This window comes from Anas platyrhynchos, chromosome 4 (genome assembly GCF_047663525.1).
Source record: "Anas platyrhynchos isolate ZD024472 breed Pekin duck chromosome 4, IASCAAS_PekinDuck_T2T, whole genome shotgun sequence".
Classification (NCBI taxonomy): domain Eukaryota; kingdom Metazoa; phylum Chordata; class Aves; order Anseriformes; family Anatidae; genus Anas; species Anas platyrhynchos.
Genome location: NC_092590.1, coordinates 17,221,784 through 17,245,513, shown reverse-complemented (window position 1 = coordinate 17,245,513; position 23,730 = coordinate 17,221,784). Strand labels below are relative to the sequence as shown.

The following is a 23,730-nucleotide window of genomic DNA, read 5'->3' as shown; positions in this document are numbered from 1 at the left end:
CTATGTTCAATTTACATGGCCACGGCCAGCCCTTCTGGGCATCGACCTAATTTATGGATGTATTTATTTATTTATTTAGGCACAGTACCCAAGGGATTGGTACAAACATAGTGTAAGGCAGAGATTTCCAAGACTGCCTAAAGAATTTGTATTTAGAATGCTGATTCACCTGGGTATCTAAGTCCCTTAATTTGCTATAATAAGCCCTTTCTAAGGCAACCCTGAAAGCAATGCAGTTGAGTTCCTTACTTCAGTGAATACTTGTTAGTACTGGTGAACCTCATTTCAGCTGATTATTAGAGCAATCAAGAGACCATTTCACTGGATTATGCATAATCTTCTGCTTAATTAAATACAACATTGATACAGACCCAACTTGACACTTCTAATGCCTCTTTTCTGTTTGTAAGATAATTATGATTAGCTTCATTTCTCAGGGTTGCATGTAATTAATTCTTCTCAGGATGTATAACAGGAGAGAATAGGAACCATATATTTTAAAATGTGTATATTTATGCTCTTATTGAATATTGTTAGTAGTTTAGAATATTATGATTTAGCAAATGTATTTGTAATAGTCTCAGATTAATAAGTCTGAAAGAAACAACTAAGTTAAGAAGACCCCTTTCTTTCTCCACCTTCTGGAAACAGGCAGTGATTAGATGATTAATGAGCTGATTAAATACCAGCCAATGCTTCCAGAGGTTTAGTTTCTACAAGACACTTGCATATTCATATGAATCCAGTTCAGATTAGTAGAAGCTCTGTAAAGTCTAGAAAGTGATGATACACCTAACTGGTTTTGGTATTTAGAAAGAAAAGTTGTCTTGTGCTCAGTGCAGTGTCAGGGATTTGGAAAAGGTGTGTTCAGCTGTGTGAGCTTAAGCAATCAGTTGACATGAGAAGGCTCTGGATCAGGCATAAGTAACTGTGAATTAATTCTCCAGCTGTAAAATGATAATAACATCATCTCCTTTGGCTTTCTTACCCACCTTACACTTTGGGGAAGGATCAGCCATGTAATATAATTGAGCTGAGTGGTTAGTCTAAGGTCCTGATTGTCTTGAAGATTGGCTTAAAGGCACAGAATAAATACATATTAGACTGGTTTTAAAGCGTGTAAGACACATTCACTTCATACTGCAGGCTTTTGCAGAGTCAGGAAAGCCAGAAAAAATACTGAAAGAAAGCAGTAGAAGAGGAAAGCCCAGATATTTTATCACATAGTCATTCCCTCCAGGAGCTGGGTCTTGAATACCTAATCCTGCAAAAACTGAAGTAAATTCACTGTCAAGTCTTTCTGCACTTGTGTGCTTGTACATAAAATTCTTTTTAAAACTAGCATTACTTTAATATTGTCAACCTGCTCTGGCGACTTTCTCTGCAATGGATATAACATTATGCATTTAGTTTGGTGCAGATGAACTTTTCTGATGAGTTACTGAAATAATTTAAATGAGAAACAAAACCAACGTAAGATATTTTTCCCCAGAATTGCTCTTGGTACTAAAATGAATTCTGAGGTGAGAAGTCATGGAGAAGAGGCTTCAGACTTTGGGGGCATGGAGAGACGTGAGGAAACACAAATCTGTTTCAATTTTTATTTTCCCCCCAGTTATTCTTCAAAATGTACCCAAACTACTTCTGGCAGAGAGCAGGCACTGGCAGTATGTAGACAGAAAGGGCTACCTTTGGGAGATGGAAAGAGGACTCATGAAGATGTAGGAAAAGCTAATTTAAACCTGAGCTAACAGGCCCATCCATCTGTCCTTAAAAGTTAAATGCTCAGACCAGTTACCCTAGGACCAGACTCGTGAGCAAAAGATATCTGCACACTTACAGGATTGCAGCAGTGGCACGCAAAGCACTGAGGTTTCAAGGGTGCACCTGAGCAGCCCCGTCCACTCCACGCTGCCTGTGAAACAGCAGGAATCCAGGAGCGTGGGTCCATTTCGTTAACAGTCACAGCTCTTCCTTCCGTCCCGCTCCTCAGGTGGCAGGCTTTCTCTTGAAGAAATTCCCATCTGTCTGTAAAGAGCAAGAGGCTGTGTATTTAGAGTTGATGAATATTTTTGTTTGAAATATTTCCAATGAAAACCAGTTTGCGTAAGGATTCTGGCTCCCATTTTTACTTCCAAAAAGTTAAGAAAACTACAGAGCATGAAAAATTCACGAAGTCCTAAAAATAAAAGAAAATAATTCTTTTTGCTGTATTTTTAAACAAATAACCCACATTTTTCATCGCCAGCCACAACTTATGAAAGATACATAGCTACTCAAAAACTGTTTTACTTGTACATTATTCCAAGAGCCTGAAGTAGGTTAGTTTTAAGGTTATCGATGTGCAGTGATTTGATTTATAAATTCCGTTAAGGCAACTTGTAACTGTTTCTGTTATAGCATTCATTGGATAATATTTTTTTCTTCAAATTAACTTGTAGTAAAATGTATTTTCCTTCAAATGTAGTGCAATGTAATTAATTTTGCATGAGTTGCTTTTAAGGCAGAAAATGTTGCACAATATTGTTTTACAGAATAAATCACCTTTGGGGAAACCAGCAGAGAAAGCTTTTTCCCCATCAAAAGTCTTGGAGCTCAGTAGTTTTGTGCTTCCCGATTTTGCCAACTAAGCTATAAGTGGAGGTGCAAACTCAGGTTTTGTCAGCTGCACAGTGGCACTCCTTTCCTAAAAAAAAAAAAAAAAAAAAAGTTCTTAAGGCCTACAGAAGAGAACTTGCTTCCTAAGATGTGCAGGAAGGAGTCTCTTGCCTTGGTGGACTGCAGAGATTATAGGGTTATAGGGTAGATTTGTTCTCCACTGTGCCTTGCACTGGTCCTCCATGCATCCTGTGCCTTCTCCCACTGGAATCTCCTCAGGTACTTCCATATTTGATTTCTTTATATATTTCAAGCACAATACTGTCACCTCTTGCAATTTTGCCACAACTCACTCTTATTTATTTTTTAAGTCACCATCTCTTGCAACCATGGAAATGCCAAAATACTTTATTTAGATTTTAGGTACACTTCACCTCTCTATTCTGACTACTGGACACCCAGAAAACTGAAAGTGAATGAAAAGAACTCATAATTTACTTCTTTTTTTTTCTGTTTCATGATTCATAAATTCACAACTCAGATGGCAGACTTTGGAAAGCTGAGTTACTGGTAGGAAATGTTGGTGGTTAACAGTATATATACTATAGGAGCATTTAACTGTCTGTGAGCATAGACCTGCCGTGCAATGTCTGCAGTAAAAGTGATGCGAGCATTGTTATTTTTCTTAAATTAAAGGATCTCTGTGTAGGGTCTGTCCCTTTTTTACACATTTTTGTTGCACCCAAGCATAATACAAGCCTATGCATCAATCCATCCATTTATATACACAACTTCTTGCTGTTAAATGTAACACAGTGTGTAGAATCACAGGATGGTTTGAGTTGGAAGGGACCTTAAAGATAATCTAGTACCAAACCCCCTGGCCTTGAACGCTTTCAGGGATAGGGCATCCACAGCTACTCTGGGCAACCTGTTCCACTCTCACCACCTTCAGAGTAAAGAATTTCTTCCTAATATCTCATCTAAACCTACCCTGTAGTCCCCCTTTAGCTACTGGCAGGCCACTGTAAGGTCTCCCTGGAACCTTCTCTTCTCCAGGCTGAACCACCCCAACTCCCTCAGCCTGTCTTCACAGGAGAGGTGCTCCAGCCCTCTGAGCATCCTCTTGGCTCTTCTCTGGACTCACCCCAGTGGGTCCATGGCCTTGTGCTGGGTGCTGAACGCAGGGCTTATATTTTGATTTCTTTGAAAAGGTTGTCTGTGCCTGAAGACGTTCACAATTTTGGTTTGTAAAGCACCTAAAATAATAGCACCCTTCTATCTGCACACTGCAGTTTAACAATAAAATGGAGTTTCTCTTGATTTACACTGGCATGACAACAAAATCAGATGCAGGCAGAAATAATACCTGCAGTATCAGAAACCTCTTTTTCTCACCTGCAGGTTGCATCTCTATCACAGAAAGTGGGCAGCCAAAAGAGCAGTCATCACCAGCTCTCTCTTGCATACTCATATCTAGTAAATAAAAATAACTTCTCACATCACAACTTGGAGGCTATTCTTTACATACCACATTCATATAAGGGGAGCAAATGCAATTATGGAAGTACGCAATGCAACTCAGCAAAGAAACTCACTGCAGTATCAGGGCATTGCCTTTTACAACAGACTTTTCTCATTTGTTTCTTACTAGGGAAGAATAGTATTGAAGTCCTTTTCCACAAGACAGATATTTAATTGCCTTGTATACTTTTTTTTTTTAAATCTTGTAATTTTAATATTTATAAAATATCTCGTAAATGTAAATTTTTTTCTTGTGGGGAATAAGCTGAACCTATGCATTTCCACAGCTGCCTCATTTCATTTCATGGGCAGGGATTTTTGAGATCATCTTTCTCATTCAAGCAGTCTCTCTTTACAGATGCCCTGCTTCTGTTTGGGGCTTCTTTTTTGTGCCAGTGCTGCCCAAAGGAATTCAATAACCAGCTGTGTCAAAGGAGGGGGGCTTCTTTGAGAAGACTACATGTTGATACTAAGTCCCACAAATTAGGAATTCCCACAGCAATGCAGGTGAAGAAGCAGAGACAATAAACTGGCCGAATGCAGACTCATTGCTGTATAAATCCTCTTTTTTATTTTCTTTTGGAAGGAGGCTTTTGTGGTGTCGGTGTCTTTTGCTGTATGCTTTCACCACATACAGCTCAACAGGGAGCTGGTCCCTGCTGGTAGGCACCGCAAATAAATACATTACATTTGCAAACATGTTATAAAGTCTATGCATTTTCTTGCCTGTAAGAATTGAATCTTATGCCTGCTCCTACTGTTGGAGGTGCTGGTAGTAGTATTTTCTTCCTCAGCTTTTAGTTAAACATATTCAAATTCTATTGAAGCAATGCATTACATTAATTTCTTCCCACTCTACTAGAAATTCACATTGGTTTTATGTCAATATAGCTACAGAGAGCTTCACATGAAAAGAGGCAACTGGGTATGTTAATTTCTGTTTGTAATTACCACTCTTATTTCAGTACAGCTTTTTAGATGCAATACCTGGAGAATTGGCCTTTGGTTTATCTAGAAGAGGGAGACTGAGGAAGGGAGAAGCTGGTAACTTCAGGGCATTTCACGTTTATAAAGGGATGGTTTAAAGAATTAGAGAAGCCACTAGCAAAGACTGATGCTTCCAATGATACTAATTTTCAGAGCTTAGAAGTGCTTTTAAATGACAGGTTTTATGCATCTCTTATTTTAGTTATAAAAATCTAAGCCTGGGTGTGGGGGGAGATAGAGTGAAATACAATAGATAATCCCAAAAAATTAAAGCTATATTCAAAGCTCAGTGAAAACAAGAGAATGAATTCTGGAGGCACCAGCGGTGCTCCAGCTCCTCATGAGCATTAGCCATTCTGGCAATGGAAAAACCCAGCTATTCCACAAGAACAGTGAATATTGCCAAAAGTACATCTGTAGAGACAGATTCTAACCAGTGTGAAAATGTCCTCTTTCCCCACAAAGTTATGACATTTTACCCCAGCTGCACATTTGCCTTATTGCGTCAAAGGTAATTCACAGATAATTGCAAATTATGAATGTACGGGAGCAATATAAGACCATAGGGAGCTGTAGGTGTTTTATTAGTCTAATAGTTAATCAGCACAGCCCATGATGGAAATTTAGGTGTATAATGGCATCTCATATAGGCATTATTGTAGCATTAAAATACTCCTGCCCATGATTTATCAGTCCATTAGAATATGCTTCAGGTTCTTTCTGAAACCTTAGTGCTGTGATTCTTCACACAATACCCGAGCCATGTCGTAACAGATCTATAAATATCTAACAGTATATATTAATGCTATAACATACATGACTACATTTAAACACTTCTGCATTTTTAAAACTCCTTAAAATGCAAACTCTCCTTTTTAGATATATGCAGCTCCAGTACTACAGGAGAACAGATTTTGGCAGTCAGAGAACCTGTACTAGAGGTACAGCAAATATCTCTTCACAGCACTTGACACTGTGAAAAGCATTTCGATTTCTCATTACCCTCATGATATCTAATTGTTCTTATAGATCACCTTCATTTCCCATTCTTTTCTGCTTCTCAGCTTCATGCTTACCCTCATGGACCACAGGGGGCTGGCTGCCTCTCCATCTTTGTCTGATCTCACCAACATAACTTTGGACCTATTGGCCAAACATAAATACACCTGAAAGAGAAGAAAATAGTTCAAAAGATTACTTAGCTCCTTCTGGTCTATTGAAAGCTGCTGGCTGGGTAGCACAGTGTTTCAGAGTGGGGAGGACAGGCTGAACCCAACCATCACCAGTCATCTTGCCCAGTGGGAACATTAGAGGAGACAGGGAATGGGTGAGAAGACTGGAGAAGACTCGAAAAGACTTATAAAGTTTCATGAGCCCTGCTACTTCTGGAACCATTTACCTTGCCAATACGCATTCTGTGAATTTTCCTTTTAGTTGGTTAATCTTGGGACTGTATGAAAACAAAACCAGGAACCAGTATAGTTCATGACCATCCTGTGCTAAATATTGGTTGAGTTTCTTGGGTGCACTGCTTGATTATATACATTAGCAGTCTGCATAGGTATAAAGAAGCAAGCACAAGCCTCTAAAACCATTTGATAGAAAAGACAGAGACAGATATCATATCTGTCTCTGATCAGATATCAGGGCAGGATGCTTAATACTGGCAGTCAAAATCCAAACAAACCCTAAGCCCCACCTTTTTCCTGAGAAGAACAAGAAGAACTGGTCAAAATTGGTGTTTTGTTTTGTTTTTAAGTGCATATCATAAATGTTGTTTTCTTTGCAAATTACAGTGAAAACAAATGAGTCTTGAATTTTCAACTAGATAGAATTTGTGAGAGAAAGATGGTATTACAAATTAATTTTGGGATATTTCAATCTGTCATGACACAATAAATATTTCAAGTGCAATTTGTTTTACAATTTAACAGTGCATTCATTTATTTGAATGTTATTTCCTGTCAGGTGATTTTCCATAGTTTTAGAGGGTGTTATATTATTTTACACTATCATGATTGATGTGTCATAAAATAATGCAAAAGTAATGAAAGTTCTGTATGGATGAGAAATAAAAAAAATTGGAAATAACACAGTGAGATGAATTTTCGGCATGTTCCTGAAACAGAATTTAAAACAACAACAACAACAAAAATCAAACATTTTCTTTTTCATTTAAAAAAATTTAAGTCACTATAAATTTACACATCCAAAGTTTTGCCAGAACAATTCCATTTTCCTAGTTGAAAAGTGTTGTGATAGAACTTTTCTGACCAGTTCTGCTGTTGAGCTCTCAAGGTGAGTACAGGAACTGTACTCAATTCTTTTTAACAAAAGGTTAGAAGGCATGGAGGCATGCCAATGCTGGTCAGATTTGCTCAGAAAATAGTTGGGCATGGTGAACTCTGTAAATTGAGGGATGGCCTGCAAGCCCTCTATCTGTTAATAGATTGCTTTTTCTTTACTTCCTCACTCATTTTAACAGAGGGTGAAAAAGCTCTTACCTGTGTCTGACACTTTTTTCATTTTTTTTTAAAGGGAGAGGATTTATTTATTTATTATAAGAATCCAGCTAGACGTATAAAAGCAATGTTAACATGTTCAGAGACAAACTTAACTAGTGTAAATTGACATGACTGCACCTAGTAAGCATGCAGTTATGTGCATTCATAGATATTTTGACCTGTGGTCACTGGGAATGTTAGTCAGTTGGATTATCTCATATGCCAGAGTTCAGGTAACAACATAAATAATCTCCAGGAGACTGCTGAGCAATATAGCTGTAATAGGCTTGGGCTAAACCATAGTTCTGAATCTCTCCAGTTTGTGGAAATACAGGTCTGAGATCAGAGCTGGTTTTTTAATATAGAGTTTTCACTCCAATCTGTTGAATAAAATGCTGCATTTCATATAACTCCTTTGTGTAGCTGCTGACAGCACTTGCTTATATGTAGTAACTTGTCTAAATGTTGTAGGTATTTATATCTCTTTGGACATGACCAGCACGCTGGTTCACCAGGCTAACAAAAGAGCCCATTGTGTGACATGCTGAGGGAGGTTCTCATGCTACCCATTTTTAATGCTGTCCTTGAAAATTAACAGTAAGAAAAATTGGAATTAGAAGCCAAACTCACAAAATGTGAGATCAATTAGAAGGGGTGTTTTCCTGATTAACTTTCTGTGAATGGCTGCAGATTTATAATAATACAGCATGTTCCCCAAGCAAGGACAGGGTGTCAGAGCAGTAATGATGAAGTATTTGTTGACTGATGAATTTGAAAATGACCTGGCTTTCCCACCAGCTTGGTTATCTGTTTTGGAATCAAATCCTCAGCTACAATAAGCTGATGTGACCCTTTTGAACAAATTTACCTGGCTGCAGAGGGGACTGCCTGCTGTTAACGAGTAGCTAGAGTCACAGAATTTCTGAATTTCTGCAGTCACAGAAGATGCCTGTTGGAAAGCAGGTGGCTCAGCAGTGCAGTCAGACTCGCATGTCCCAAAGAGGAAAAAACATTCAAAGGGAAATGTTGAATGAAGGACCACTTATTTGCTAAAACTGTATTATTCAAATTCTTATTGATATTCTTCTAAGCTGTAACTGCTGAAATAATTCCTTAGTACGAGAACTGTGATGCAATTACATACAGATAACCATATTAGTAATTCCTTGACTTACAAATGTGAAAGAGGTATGAAAGTGGAAAGCTATCTGATTCACCTGCATTCACAAAAGGCAGTTTCAAATTCCCATAATATCTTCCACTTAGAGCTCTTCCTTCAGTCATAGCCTAAGTTTCCAATGCAGTATTTTAAATCTTAAAAAGAAATGTGATGCTTTGTGCATTGCTGCATAGAGGAAGGACAGAAATGGAAAAGATGACCCAGAAGATCCCTTCATTCCTGAACTCCTAAAAAAATAATAGTTGCCCTGAGTGGAAAAGTTAAAATATTTTTGCTATGAAGATAAAGGAAAAACAGGATATGAGGTTATAAACTCAACCCTTTCTGAATGAAAATTGTAATGAATGCAATCCATATCTGTAAAATCTGCTTTTTTTTTTTTTCTTGGTGAAGAAAAAGTACTCTTGAACCCTAATTACAATGACAACATGTTAGGAAGCTATATATGAAATCTGGTGTTATACTTACAAGTTAAGAAGTTGGAGGCAAAACTGGCTTGACCATCAAACGTAGAAGATAGATGCCAACTAAGAGGTGCTTTTACAATGAAATTCATCTTGTTTTAAATAAACCAAGGGTGGGCTTTCACTCTGTTTTCCCTTTGCATATTTGAAAAGTGCTGAATTAGAGGAAAAGGAAGGTTATAGCACTTTCATAAATAATTTAAAAGGATAAAAGAAGAATAGGACTAATAATTACAGTGAAATGTTTCAGGGTGTTTTATTCAGATAGCACAATGGGTAATAAGAGCAGATGCTGTTCCAGTCCATGCAGTTCTTCAGTTTGTATTGATGTACAATGTAAAGAACAAAAGATAATTAATGGTCTACGAAGAGGACACTCTTAGCAGTGAGCTGATGTCTCAGCATCCATCTTCACGTTGATCAATATTAGAATCTATAGCTTCGCCCATTGTTTTACGAGGTCCTTAAGAAAAAGGACACAGAATTATCAAGATCATAAAAAAATGTATTTCATTCTTTTGTGGCTCTAGCCTCATTATTCTGCCCAGGAAAAGACACTGCGATTCCTCTGTGTCACAGCCCATTCTGAAGAAGGAAGGTACTCGTGTTATTTTTCTACTTGTGGTCCGTGCAGCTTGCCTCAAGTGAAGAGAACAGCCCTTGTCCATGCCAGCTGGCCGATAACACAGATGTCCTCCTGCCCTCTTGGCTGAACGACTGCTCCAGGCCTGCCCCGGGCACACGCAGCCGGCACAGCGCGGTGCCACCCGGAGCCACCAGGCCATGACAGCCCAACCAGCCAGCCAGAGCTGGCACCATTAAAGCCAGATGTCGCCTCTGGCAGCTTGGATGTACCCACACGCAGCAGTGCTCTTGCTAATGAGCTCTACATTGCTCACGGATGTAGTAAGGGAGCGCCAGCCCTCTCAGCTGTAGTTGTTCCAGCACCAGCTCTGCATGTGGTGTCTGGTGCGCACACCGTGCCCTGTGGGTAGGCTCGCTGCAGCAGGCCACTGCAAGCACAGATCCTCTCAGGCATAGGCATCTTTTAAACACCCAAGGCTTTTAACTTTCCTGTGGGTTATGAGATGATCAGCTCGCTAGAGCACTGGTTAGCCCTGACTAACCCAATATAGCTGATCATCTGTGGAAGGCAGGCCCCATGGTAATGCAGCTCACTCTATTTAGAGAGCCAGATGACCCTTTCTCACACCGGAGAAGACCAGTCCCTTCCCTGAGCTGTTAATGCCAGCTCTGAAAACCTCCAAACCTAGGACATCTGACACAGTTTCATCTGCAGCCTTGTAAAATCTGTAGGTGTTCCTAGCTAAGAGCACTTGAATCCATATCTGACAGATTTAGGGCTCCAGACTTTACGGGTGTGAAATTATGAGGTGTAAGAAAGCAATTTCAGGTATTTTTAGAGGTTTTGAAAACAGACAAATAAAACCACCACCACCACCAAACCTTCCTTTCCTATTCAAGTCCACAACAGTTGTACATATCACAAAAAAAAAGGCACATGCAGACTACGTGAAGATGTGCTTTTCTACTGGAAGTTGCGTGGCATGACTGCAAATACGGACTTCCATAGTGCTCAGTAAATTCCTCCATAACTTTGGAAAAGAAAGCACTCTCATCTAAACTCAAAAAAAAAGAGCTAGCAAAAATCTGAACATTGCATACCACTTTAGCACAGGTATTAACATAGAGCTTTAGATCACTGAAATTTGTAACATGCTATCTGCCATATTGTCGATGGAAAAATGTTGGCTTGCTCCTAAGCATTAATGGCATGCATATTGGATATTTGCATTGGGTGTCAAATTATATAAGTGCAAAACTTCCTATTTGGTATTGATTTCTAGCTTTTTTAGCCAGTGGCTAGATTTGAGGCTGCAGTGCCTAAAATCTCTGGGGAAGGCAGCTTTCTGCCATCTGCTGTCTGGCTGCAGCCATGAAGTCTCTTGTTAGAGCCAAATTGGATCCCCATGGTTAAGATACAGTTCAATTTATATTCCCCAGAAAAGAAAAAAATCCCTTATAGTTCCAGAAGGTGGTGACATTTGCTTCAGTGGTGAAAATCAAGTGCCTAAAGGGGGCCTACAGGAAAACTGGGAGGGATTCTGTACCAGGGAGCGTAGCGATGACAAGGGGTAATGGCTTTAAACTGAAAAAGGGTAGATTTAGGTTAGGTATAAGGAAAAATGTCTTTACCACGAGGGTGCTGAGGTACCAGCACAGGCTTCGCAGAGAATCTGTGGCTGCCCTATCCCTGGATGTGTTCAAGGCCAGGCTGGATGGGGCTTTGGGCAACCTGGTTTGAGGGGAGGTGTCCCTGCCCGTGGCAGGGCAGTGGAACTGGAGGAGCTTTAAGGTCCCTCCCAACCCAAACCATTCTGTGATTCTATGATCCTCAGACACTTTGAACAAAGTGTGTTAAGAAACTGATAAGCACGACAAAATGCAGCCTAAAAGACCTCTAGACTGCCACCGAACACTGCGACACCTGAAGTGCTTCAGTGCACAGGAATGACAGCGTGTGGAACCAGACCGATTTCAAGCAGAAATAACAGAACCTGACACCTCTGCTAGTGGCCCCTGAAAAAAAAAACAGCTAAGAGCCAGGTCCTAACATGCTTGAACCTAACCTTAAAGCTAATCCTTGAAGTTGTCCCATTGGTTTGATCTTGTGGGCAGCCACTGTATCAGCAGGGCCAGCAGCTTTGCCTCTTGCCCTTGGTATTTTACTCTTCTATTGAATAAGCAAAGGTGACCCAGGTAATACATAAATCAAATGTGAACAACCCTTAATACTAACGTATCAACATGTGAGGGAGGAATTTATTAATTTTCTTTGTTATTGCCTAAAGAACTTGCAGACAAATTGAATCATGTCTTCATTAGAGGAGAGCAAAAGCAACCTCAGTTTGAGAAGGCAGAGCAATTAATCTGCTTGCATTTTGTTTTCTCTTTCAGGTACCTCCATCATCCACTCTTCTTGATGTGAAACACAAATTTCACAAAGCATGTAAGTACTTCGGCTAGCAGGCTGGAGGCATGGTTAGAAGCCTTTCAGCATGGAGAAGTAGTCAAATTTATTTTTCATGAAATCTCACACAAAAGCTGAGGCTGGCTTGACAGCTCCAGTGCTAAATTAGAGCAGTATTCGGAGTAAGGTTCTCCTGTAGCTATCGCAGACATGAGAGGCTGGAAGGAGAGGACTGCATAATTCATCACTGCTCGCCCATAAGGGGCGATACTTTTTTATCCTGTTTTTAACATTACAGTGTCAATTCAAGACCTCAGCTGCATTCACTCTCCCAATGTTATATTAGATAAGCTTCGATAACATTAGATTGCTTCAAGCTGGCTATAAATAGACCATGTGGACCAAATAGTTACTGTAGCGGGGAGCTCAAGCACAGAGTGATTAAATGATTTATCTGAGATCGTGGAAGCAATCTGGCAGAGTTCTCAACTGACTCAGCATTGTCCAGTTCCTTAATGGTCAGGGCAACCTCCCTTTCTTATTGCTTCTTTTGTTTTTCACACCCATGAGGACAAGAAAATAGTACAGGGGAGGGTAATGTTTGGCACATATGCACAGCAGATGTGGACCTTGTACATGAGAAGAGACAAGAGCAATACTACTTGAAGATCCCTCTTTCCTTGCTGTCAGAGAACAGATTTGGTGGATACTTCTTTTCTGTCCCTGCCTAGTCACATATATCCTGCCCTCACTAGGGGTGTTGGATGAAAAGGAGAGAGAAAGAACAAGACAAGCAGCTGTGTGCCAAGGTTTGATGGCATTTTCATTTATCCTTTATGAATTGCTGTGTCAGTATTTTGAGGAGTGGGGCTAAATGTACCTGAAAGCTAGCAGATGTTGTATATGTGTATATGGCGTGCCTTGAGTTCTGAAATGCTGTAACCGATGTTTGTAGAGAGCCCAGTTTTGTGACCTTACTCCTAGACCAGGAAATGTGTCTTCTGCTTCTGCCCATGGGATGTAAGGTGCTACTTGTGATCAGGACTCGTACCTTGAGTGTCACTCACATGGGATATGCAGGTCTACGCAAGGCCTCTTACACTGAACTGGGGTATTTAGTTGAGTAGAAAAAGATGCAACAAGAACCGAGGGTTCGAAATGAGGACCAGACAAACTCAAATTAGGAATGAGGCATTTGATGCCAAGATGCAGGATGGTTTACTGCTGGAGTAAGAGTTCTAGACAATGGACTTTCCATTATTTTTACCAAAAAAAGAAAAAAAAAAGGAGGGATATGCTACTAAAGACTAGATGCCTTTTGCAAAGAAATGCTTTAGTCAGATGCTAATATCAAGTTTGGAGTAGGATATGTGGAAGAAGCATTATATTTCTCTGTCCTTCGAATTTTATAAAACATTGAAGCTTAAGGCCTCTGATTGCACAAAGGTTCAGTTAATGAAGCAAAATGTTGACATGGCTGCTCCAAAAACACTTCTTTTCAACCCCTGTAAGAGCTTGCAATATGCAAAAGGCTAAAAGTCTAAAAACTCAGCACTTGCATATGTGAAGACTGAGTGCATAAGATTTAATATTTCAATAAGGATGTGTCCTCCCACCACTTTGTGAAATGCAGTGCTTTTCTGCTTAGACTCTCTTAAATCATTTGAGACTGGATTTATATTGATGCAGCTTAAATCAGCTGAAGATCACTGGCACAGAGGCTTATGTCAATATAATTGTAATAAGGTTTTTAATTAATTTGGGATAAAATAGTGAAAGTTTGTGTATAAGCTATTTTATTGGCACCTGTTTTCATATTTAGAGGTACCTCACTCCTCAAATACATCCAGGGATGTAAGTTAAGCTGTGTATGGAGGAAGACAATAAGTAGTACAACAAAGCATGACACACACCATGAACTGAACCTCTGACAGTGTGGCCCTTTACAACACGTGGAAAGGCTGGCATGTGCCTTCAAAGTTTTCCTGGTCCCCAGTTTCTTAGTTCTCAGGAGCACACTGTGTCAATGTCCTGTGTCATTTCTTCCCATTCCAGCTCATTGCTTTGATCTCTCCTTTCCAGCTCAGCCTGGATGTTGCTGTCTCATGAGGTTCCCCCTTCCTCCTTTTCCTCTGGCAAAGAACAAACCTTCCCTTTTTTCCTCTTTGTGTAGTTTGGAGGATGACAGCTTACAGAATTTATATTACAGTTCTTTTAGGCAAGAGCCGAGAAGTGGCTGAAGCTGATCTGTGGATGCCTTTGGTTACTGTGCTATTTGTGCTAGTTCATGCATTCATTTCTGTCATTTCATGTGTGCCAGACTCGCATGTCTCCTATAATCTCTTGCTAAAACACTCCTACGCACACGCCCTTACAGTCTCCCTGTCCTCGTGCATTCTCCTTTGATCACCCATGCAATTAAGCTTTCTCCTCAGCTGGTATCTTGTCAGCCCTTCAGTGAGTGAGAGGAACCCCTGTGCAGCAATTTCACAAGCATCATCTCTGTCACTGATCAGTTTTTGCTGCCTGATTCAAGAAAAGAGGAAAAAAGACTGAATTATGAATTGCAGCAGGAGACTGCTAATCATTAAAATAAAAGAAATGGGATGCAAGTGGCACATAGCATGTTACCGTTCAGTAGTTTCTAAGTCAGTCAAACATTAGTTTGGATCTGTGTTTATATGAAAGAATACGGACTCAGAAATCCAGGAACAAATACTGAAATATTCTACGGCTCTCACTTCAGCAAAAGCCTCCTTGTGGAAACAACCCCAACACCGTGTTTTCTGCAGCACTGAGTTCAGTGGGGCGATCGCTGGGGATTTGGGGATCTATGAGCTTTTAGCGGAGGTACCACCTACAATAACCTGCCATTTCATGGGAAACGAGAGGCTTTCTCCAGACAGAAGAGCACAGTTTTGGATCAGCCCCTAGCTGCTGTAGCCACCGTCTGTGGCAGGGACTGCAGTTAGCCTGTCACAGAGCTCCAGCCCTGGCTCTGCAGGGGCTTTCTGTAACAGATGCTAGATCCAGGCTGCCATGCTTAATAGGAAACATCACACCTGCCCACCATGAACCCGTCTAATCCTTTCTAAACCTACTTACAGTTCTGACCTTAGCAAAATCCTCTGGGAAGGAGTTCCGCGATACGTGCTTCGTGGACAAAACCACACTGTTCACGGTGGCATCCTCCACATGCCTACACTTTTGTTGCTTGTTTTCTGCCTGAAATTGGGTGGCAGCTGAGTGCCTGGGTGTTACTGACCTTCACGCTGTACCATCTGAGGCATGGCCACAGAAGCCTTAATCAAATTGGTGCTGTGCACCAGGTGACTTTACTGCTGTTTTCCTCATTCCTTTGGCTGGCTGGCAGAGGTAAAACCACACGAGTAACTTAATCTACCAGAAGGAATCCTCTTGCCCCATTTTTTCAGTTGCTTATAATGAGTCAGGTACCTGGCATTTCCCATATCTATAAGGATGATGTTTTCAATGGGGAAAGAAATACCTTGTAGACTAAACTTTGCAAGCTCTTGTCCTTGGCAATAACTCTTCACCTTTAATTTATTTTTATCTTTGCAAGATGTATTGGGCTGGTGGAGGAGGAAATCTTACAGATAGAAAATGAAAAACTGTAATAATAATGCTAATCCAAGTATCACATAACTAAAATAAAATACGTCTAGAACAGGTAGTATAGTGGAGTCGGTGATCATTAAATATTTTCAAGGTTACTGCACACAAAAGTTTCTGGAAAAGCTCTTGAAAATGGAAGAAGAACAGAAAGGAAATAAGAGTTCAGCAATAACCTAACAAACTCTTGGATACAGCATCTTGCACGAGGAAGTAGCACAATTGTACCTACTCTCTGAAGTCAGAAGAACAAGTTTAGGGAAGCCAAAAACTGCCCCTGAGGCAGGACCAGCAGGCAGATAAAGAAGGGCAGATGGGAGAAAGCCTGGCAATGGATGGAAGGAAAAAGGGAAGCTGAATGGAATGAAAATAACACATGCAGAGCATCCCAGCCTGCAGAGGGGAATGAAGTACTCAAGGAAAAAGGAACATAGCTTCCAGCTTTCCCAATGAGATATTAACTCGTGATCATTCAGCTCCAAAACTGCAGGCCTCCCTCTCCAAGTTAGCAAACGTTACATAGGGTATATAGAATAACCAATGTTAATCAAAGTAAATCATTAAGAAAGAAATTGTCAGTAGGTGGCACTCAAGAATAAACATCATAATTTCTGGACACTGTGAAACTTCAGTGGTCTGTGGTACAGTCTTAAAACTGCTTGTTGCAGGTATTTCTATAGAGATCTTGAAAGCTATGTCAATGGAAATGACTGAAAATGACAAATATTTTTGCTTTGCTTTCCTCTAGAGAGAGGGCAAGGAGCAAAACAGTGCAATTCCTACCTCATGCTGATTGCCCTTTATAGCCCAATGCAAGGAGACACCTTACCATCCCAGAGGACAAACGTAAGCAGAAGGACCATAGCACACACACTTTTTCCAGTGGTATGGGAGGCTTGTGCATCGTCTCCCTCCTTCCCTTCTCAAAACGACCCGTGGCTGCTGCCAGCTCTGCTCCCCCTGCAGTTGCCTGCCAGTAGTGCTGAGCTCTGCCAGCGCTGGGCAGCTGGAAGGAGAGCAGCATTTCAGAAACATCGGTTCCTTGCTTGCCCAAAGCCCTGAAGCAGATCGTCAAAACAGAGCTGTGGAAGCCAAGCTGGCCCGGTGGAGAGGAAGGAGGAGAATTTCTCATTGCTTAGAAATGACAGAGCCAGTCTTGTGAGAGTAGCTTAAGGCATGTGAGGTACTAAAACTAATCCTTCACTGGAGGAGCGGGTCCTCTTTCTTTTCTCCTTCCTAACAAGTCTGAAAAGGGCTTTCAAGTTCTGCATCTGCACCTTTCCTGTTTTTAACAACATCTGAGAACTAAGCACGATTGCAAGAGCAAGGGCTTAAGGTAAAACTCCACGTTCGCCAGCCTAGGTGCTAAAATGCAAGAGCTGGATGCAGCACTGTCGCTGGAAAGGATGACTTTTCCTACTGCATCATATAATTTCCATCTAGAGGCTGGCCGTGATATTAAACTGCAAGGCTCAGAGAGGTGAGAAAGGATGCTGTGGGGATTAGTCATTAAGAGCAGTACCAGTGAGAGCGGTGACTGCTAAGCCAGTGCCTTGCCTACCGGCTCTATGTAATCAGGAGTGTCTGATAACACGGGCTTGCTGAGAACCTGCAGCTCCTCTGATTTTTCCACGCTGCCTGTTACAGCTGGATTCTCAGGTTGAAGAAAGTTAATGAAATCTGTCAATTCTGATGCCTGGAGAGACTCATGTGCCCAATGAATACACCTGCTGGGGACACAGAGAAGCTGAATTATGCTATTTATGGCTCTCCCAAGCTGACTTCATAGTCCTTGCCTGCCAATCAACCAGGAGCCCTTCATGTGTCTCACAAACTGAAGAGACCCAAATAAGTTATACCTAGGGCACACAGCCTTCCAGAGGGATCTTTCCTCTGCCCCCTATTTGGAGCCCAGGCTTTCAAAAAGCCAGCCTTTTGGAAACAGAGCCACAATCTGATCCTGGCATGAGTTGTCTTGAGCTGAATGCACTCCCCAGGCAGAAAGGCAGCTGCAAAGTACAGTTTTTACCAAATCTCCAAGTCCTTCCTCCCTGTTTTTATCCTAGGCAGTTCATGCTACCCCGGAGTCACAGCTCATATACGAATGAGTTTTCAAAGGGAGAAGTAATATCTTCCTGTGCAAAACTCCTGGGCCCAGCATTACGCCTGCGTCACACATTCACAGGACACATTGGGTTAACAGTCACATCCAATGATTGTTTTCAGTAATTTTTTTCCCTTCTCTGCACTCATAACTCAACTGGAAATTAACAATGAAGGTGAGTCGCTAGGGACAGGCAGTTACTGCAAATGGGCACTATGAAGTACAGTGATTTCATCTGGGTAAATTGCTCATTCATCTGTGTTGACTTTCTAAATGAGAATGACTAGATTAGGAGGAAACATGATGAGATTTATTTCATTTTATAATTTACTTTTCCTTTGTCTTAGCCAGACAGCAGATAGTAATAGAAGACTAGGTTACAGTGAATGTAAGTATCCGTCAAATGACACAGGTCTAAGGTCTTTTTTTTTCTTCTCTATGCCTGTTGACATAACTCTACCAGGAACTCGAATTTCTTGTTACTGCCATAGCGAGGCTCATATATATTTAAACTCTTTACTTTCTGTTTTTCAATGCTAAGCAAAGTAAGCAATGAACATCAAATGATCACCAAAACAAATGATCACTACCATATTCCTCCCCAGCTCACAATCAGATCTAATCCATGAATAAATTGCTTCCTGGCCCTCCTGAGTGTGCATGTCCTCCATTGACCCGATTTCTTGCCTTAGTGTGCTGATTTAGCCAGGAGGCCAGTCTGCCTGGTAGGCTTCATTTCTGATCTAGGCAGCAGGAAGTTTCAGGAGGGTGACCTTCTATCAACTTCTTTGCGGCACATCCATGCAAATCTCTCTATTCAAAATAGAAGAGTCTGGCTGTTGGCACAGATTTGTGTAGCTTGAATTTATGGCTTACCTGTCAAAATAATTGAAGCATACCTTTAAGAGCTGGGAATACTTTCACTTTTATAATGGCCAGCCAGGAAATGAGGGTGGCATCACTGACCTAACATGGTTAGAAGAAAGCAGAAGCCACACTGAGTTAGCCTTGTGATTTTCAAAGTGACTGAAAATTTAGAGCTTATACCCCACGCTCAGTCTTCATGCATTCTGTGTTGGAATTACAGAAAACCAATTCTGGCCTTTTTTCCAAAGGGAAAGGCAAGGCAGGGAGTGTTGCAGCTGCAGTCACAGTGCAGGCTCCCGGGTAGCCCTCCAGAAAGTGGTGTGTGCTTCACTGACAATCCTTTTTGCAACCCTTTTTGCAATCCTAACCTTCCATTTGAGCCCTGACCCATGTGTGTCTTGCTGACACTGCTGAAGCCCAGAACTTGCATTAGGACATTTGTGGCTGGGGTGCTAAGTCTGGCTTCTTGCTTCCAGCTGTCTGACTAATAAGGAGAGCAAACACCAGGCTAGGCACCCGCATTCCACTTTTGCTGAATGCTCGAATCTCATAAGTTGTGGAGGAAGAGATATTAAATCAGTCTGAGAAGTGTCTGATCGTGTGTCCCTGGAGATTTGCTTTCTGAAATGTACATGTGGTTATAAAAAATGATTTCAGTGTGTACTGCATTAGGAAACTATGGCTGAGTTTTGGCTTACCCACCTAGTGTAAAAGCAATGCACTTAGCCCTGTATGACCTTAAGTAGGACTTCTAGGGTCAGTTGTTTAAGGCATTTTGGTCTTTGAGGATAACAGCAAAAGCTAAAGGGCTGGCTGAGATTTTTAAAGTTGCCTAATTCACACTGAACTAAACGTAATATTTGGGACATAGTTCTTCAAGGCTTAATTCAAAACTAGTGGGAAGCATGCTATTGACTTGGGTGAGTTTTATGCCAGATGCTTTCTCCTTTTTGAGCTTAATTTTTTCATCCATAAAATAAGAACAATTAACCTGCCTTTCATCCATCTTGCACTCTTTTGTCTGTTTTGGCTGTGATCCCTAAGAAACATTTGGGACAATGAATGACTTAAATATATGCCTAATGACCTATTGAACCGAAGGCAGTGAGGTGTCTAAAACACAAAAGCTAGGCTATCTATTAAATGCTTGTGAAAGTAAGCTGGCCTTCAGAAAAAAAAAAAAAAAAAAAAAAAAAAAAAAAAAAAAAAAGTGATATTCAAACCAGAAATAGAAAAAGTGAAGATCAACTCAAAAACTTTAATGGAAATTCACATTATTTCTCTTTTTGGCAGATGCTGCATCTGATGTTATTGCATTTCATTAGCAGGATTACAGATACCATTTCAGATGAGTAATATAATAAAAGAAAAGGCAATGAATCTATAGAGATGTAGCTTGAAGCAGAACTGGTCCTCTCTGCTCTCTGGGATATTGTTCCCAGCTGAGATTTACAGGACTCTAACAATGCATCACAAATGACATCCTATGTAAACAATTGGAGAACAAATGTGAGATGCTATTTAAATGCCTCATTAAGAAAAGGAAATTTCATAGCTAGATTCTTTGCTTTTCTTTCCTTTGCATTAGATTTAATTGACAGATCTAGATGAGAAACAACAAAATTTGTTTATCAGAATTGCCTGTTATTACTTACAATGTATCTTATTACAGTGCCTATAGCTCAACTGAGAAAAGGGCAGTATGAGGCAGTATAGAAGTAATCCAGGCCCTAGAGAACATGCATTCTCTGATAAAATGAAGAATAAAAGCCTACTGAACTGTTGATAGAAGATGCCGAAGTAGTTTTTGATCTTAAAGAGTTCCTACATCAATTTAAATTCAGGTATTACATTTTTGTCTGAATGACTTCCAACCGTAACCTGGTGTTCACCACCACGTTCACGTGGGCTTACTGTTCATTCAGCAGGTCTTCATGACTGTGAAAAGAATCTCATGTCCATTAATGAGAGATGCCTGTTGATTACAGTAGGGTATAGATCACTTCAGGCCTTCAAATATGCCCTGCATCTGCATCAAGGTTTTCACAGAGGTCCCCACGCCTTTGGACACCAGCGTTGGGCAGATGGCTTTGCAAAAAGATCCAGTAGTTTCTTTTGGGAGGAGCTGCGTGGAATGGGTCTGCACGAAATGTGCCAGAGACTTCTTGTGAAAGAGAGCCAACAGGCCTTGGGATGGCAGAAAAGGAAGCAAATCTCCCATGATAGAATGACAGGAACCTAGCTCCTTCTTGGACAGCTTTAGGAGGGTAATGAATAAAAACCAACAAGGTCCATGGTATCTCATCTGCTCAAGAGGTCACAGCAGAGGCAGCAGCTCCTGCTGTTAGGTTCAGATTTTCCCCGGGTTTGCCTTGTGACAGTGACTTGTTTTCCATTCATTTACTCTTTCTCTTTTGATCCCAGCTTGCCTATTTATTTATTTTCCTCTTTGGGCATAGGGGGAAAGAAAGTCTAAGAACAATCAAAATAAGAAATCTTTCAAATAAAACTTGATATTTACCATTATTTCAAGTTAATGAAAGCAATGCATCAAAGACAAGAAGCTGAACAAATGATTTACAATAAAAATAATGCGATAGAGAAGAGTTCTGCCTCTTTCTAAATTGTCCCCACATTACAATGATCCTGAATATATTTGCTGCTGGAAATAATTCACCATTGAAATAATCGACATGTGAAGTATTCTGGGTCTGTAGCTCATTCATGAGCTGTGCTCATATAAAATGTGGACAGGCCTTGCTCACTGCTTGACTCACATTGTTACTAGTGTAAGTTAAGTGCCTAATTCTAAATGCTCTTTGCACACCTACCTCTGTATCCCGATCTTTAGTTCTTTCTTTTGTTTATCCCAGCATTTAGTTCTTTCCAGCATGCGAGGGAAAAGTATTTGTCCTCTGTCATAGAGCTGAGGGAGGAAGAGCAGTTTCACAAGCTTCATGGCAGTGCTTCAGAGGCACAGAAGCCTCTGCTTAACTTAATTCAGGTGCTGGGATGGGAGAATTAAACCAGCCCAAATCAACTTCTCTCAGGAAGGATGCAGGAGCATGACAGGGCCTGTAACTCGCCTGCTGGTGTCTGATCTGCTGCCTCTTCCTCATGGCTCATGGAGAAACTACAATTTAGCCTTCTTATTAGCGAGGATTAACTTTCAGTGTGGTGAATTTACCAATGAATTTATGAGGATTTAATTTGCACAAAGGAAGAAATCATGTCAGTTCAAATGCGCTCATTTAATTGGTGATAGCACTGGTGCGGTCATTAGATAAAAACATAAAGCACTGCGATTAGGGGTTAGTGAGGGAATGCATCCTGATTAGATTAGAAACTGGAGAAAGAGCTATCCCCTGGACAGTCAGATATTGAAATTATACTTAATTAGCATATTTTATTAGCTCATTGACTAAGGAATGTTTTTAAAGAAACACAGCTAGGGCCTAGGGTAGGACTCTCCTCTGCCCAGTACATGTGGGGTGGAGGGACAAATGAGCTTTTGAGCCATCTTTGCCCTGTCAGCTGTGCTCGTTGAAGCACCAGGTGCTTTCTGATGCTGCAACATAACTCAGCACAGCCCCAGGGCTGCTCCATGGCCCCCACGCTGTGTTCAGGCAGCGGGCACATAGCATAGGTTAAAGCAGCAGTCCCTCTGAGGCCTGGGGGAGCTCAGCAGGCATGCAGGGTGCTCAGCAGCTCATACAGGTGCTCAGCACCCCCAAGAGAGTGAGAAGAAGAGGGAGAGGCTGAGGGATGCTGCAGCTCCCTCGTCTTCAATGAATTTGAGCTTTCCACCTGAGAGAGGCAAATGGCAGGGAAGGCCTCGGTGCCACTGCCCCGTCCATTCTCTGCCCTGTGTATTGCTCTGTGGAGAACTGCTGCCCAAAAGTGCCCGACAGGCTTGCTAATTGTGGCAGTACCCAAAATAGAGCTTTCTGAAGTGAGGAGGCAATGACCTGTGCTATCAGTGCCCTGAAACACGGCCTATCACATAATATGGTCATCATAAGGCACAGCGCGGGTTGGTTCTCTCACAAACTGGCACAGGCTGAACATGAGCAAAGGTTTGGAAAGAAAAGTCATTCTGAAACAGGCTTTTATATCTTTTATATTGCTCTTGTTTTCTGAGACTGCAAGGATGTTCAGATACCTGTGTTAAATGCCCTGCTTTACTGCCTATGAAACCCTTAGGTGGGTTGGCTAATGCCACACCTGAAAAGGTTTTTGAGCAGTTAAGGACACAGACAGATGACAAGCAATTTCATAAACCACCAAACATTAAGCTGCCTTTTTGAAAATCCCCCACTATTATATGAACAGGCAGATGGAGAAGGAAGGATATCTTGTAGTTCCTGAAACACATACATCATTTGCCAAATGCATGTTCGTTAATGTGCAGTGTCTCATGTTTGGGTCACCCTTTGAATGAAGGCTTCTCTGACAGCTTGTAACGAGGAAGAAAATCCTGCTCGAGTTCTCACATCCCCCTGATACCTCAGCAATTATCTTTGTTATCCAATTCAAACTTGTACAGAGAGAAGAATCAAAGGCAAAGATAACTGCCAGAATTAAAACACTCAATCGGCATAAATTACTAAGTCACTCTTTTCATTGGCATTGACATTTCAGAGCCAGGACCCAGACGTCTGCAAATAACACCAAGCAAGCTCTGTGCTATTTTAGTGCATGGATCACAGGGCGCAGTTCTCCCTGGGGGTCCCCTGCTCAAAAAACTCCCCAAACCCATTACGCAGAGCAGAGTGCAGTGGGTCCAGCTTCACCGACTGATCCCCACCGCTGCCACAGGAGCTGCAGCACGATGCCCAGGTGATGGGAGCTGCTCAGGGCCAGGCAGTGTGTGCTGT

At 41.2% G+C, this 23,730-nt stretch overlaps 1 protein-coding gene and 1 long non-coding RNA gene across 18 annotated transcripts in view; one reads left to right on the top strand and one right to left on the bottom strand.

The window, feature by feature from the left end:
• Nucleotides 1-23,730, top strand: part of TECRL (trans-2,3-enoyl-CoA reductase like) — a 65,169-nt gene that overhangs the window by 1,698 nt on the left and 39,741 nt on the right. For all 6 annotated transcript variants that reach the window (XM_038178658.2, XM_072037107.1, XM_038178655.2 and 3 more), the window contains exon 2: nt 12,237-12,288. In XM_038178658.2, the coding sequence (XP_038034586.1) occupies nt 12,237-12,288 (52 nt within the window). The remainder of the gene's footprint in view (nt 1-12,236; nt 12,289-23,730) is intronic.
• The window catches only part of LOC119716810 (uncharacterized), a 61,480-nt gene that overhangs the window by 15,119 nt on the left and 22,631 nt on the right, over nt 1-23,730 (bottom strand). For 4 of the 12 annotated variants that reach the window (XR_011808907.1, XR_011808906.1, XR_011808897.1 and 1 more), the window contains exons 2-4: nt 6,186-6,275; nt 2,545-2,686; nt 993-2,028 (exon numbers count right to left, since the gene is read on the bottom strand). This is a non-coding gene — a long non-coding RNA (uncharacterized lncRNA). Of the gene's footprint in view, nt 1-992; nt 2,029-2,544; nt 2,687-3,996; nt 4,075-6,185; nt 6,276-21,684; nt 22,477-23,730 lie in introns of those variants that run through there. The other 8 variants (XR_011808899.1, XR_011808903.1, XR_011808905.1 and 5 more) reach the window with 6 other exon arrangements.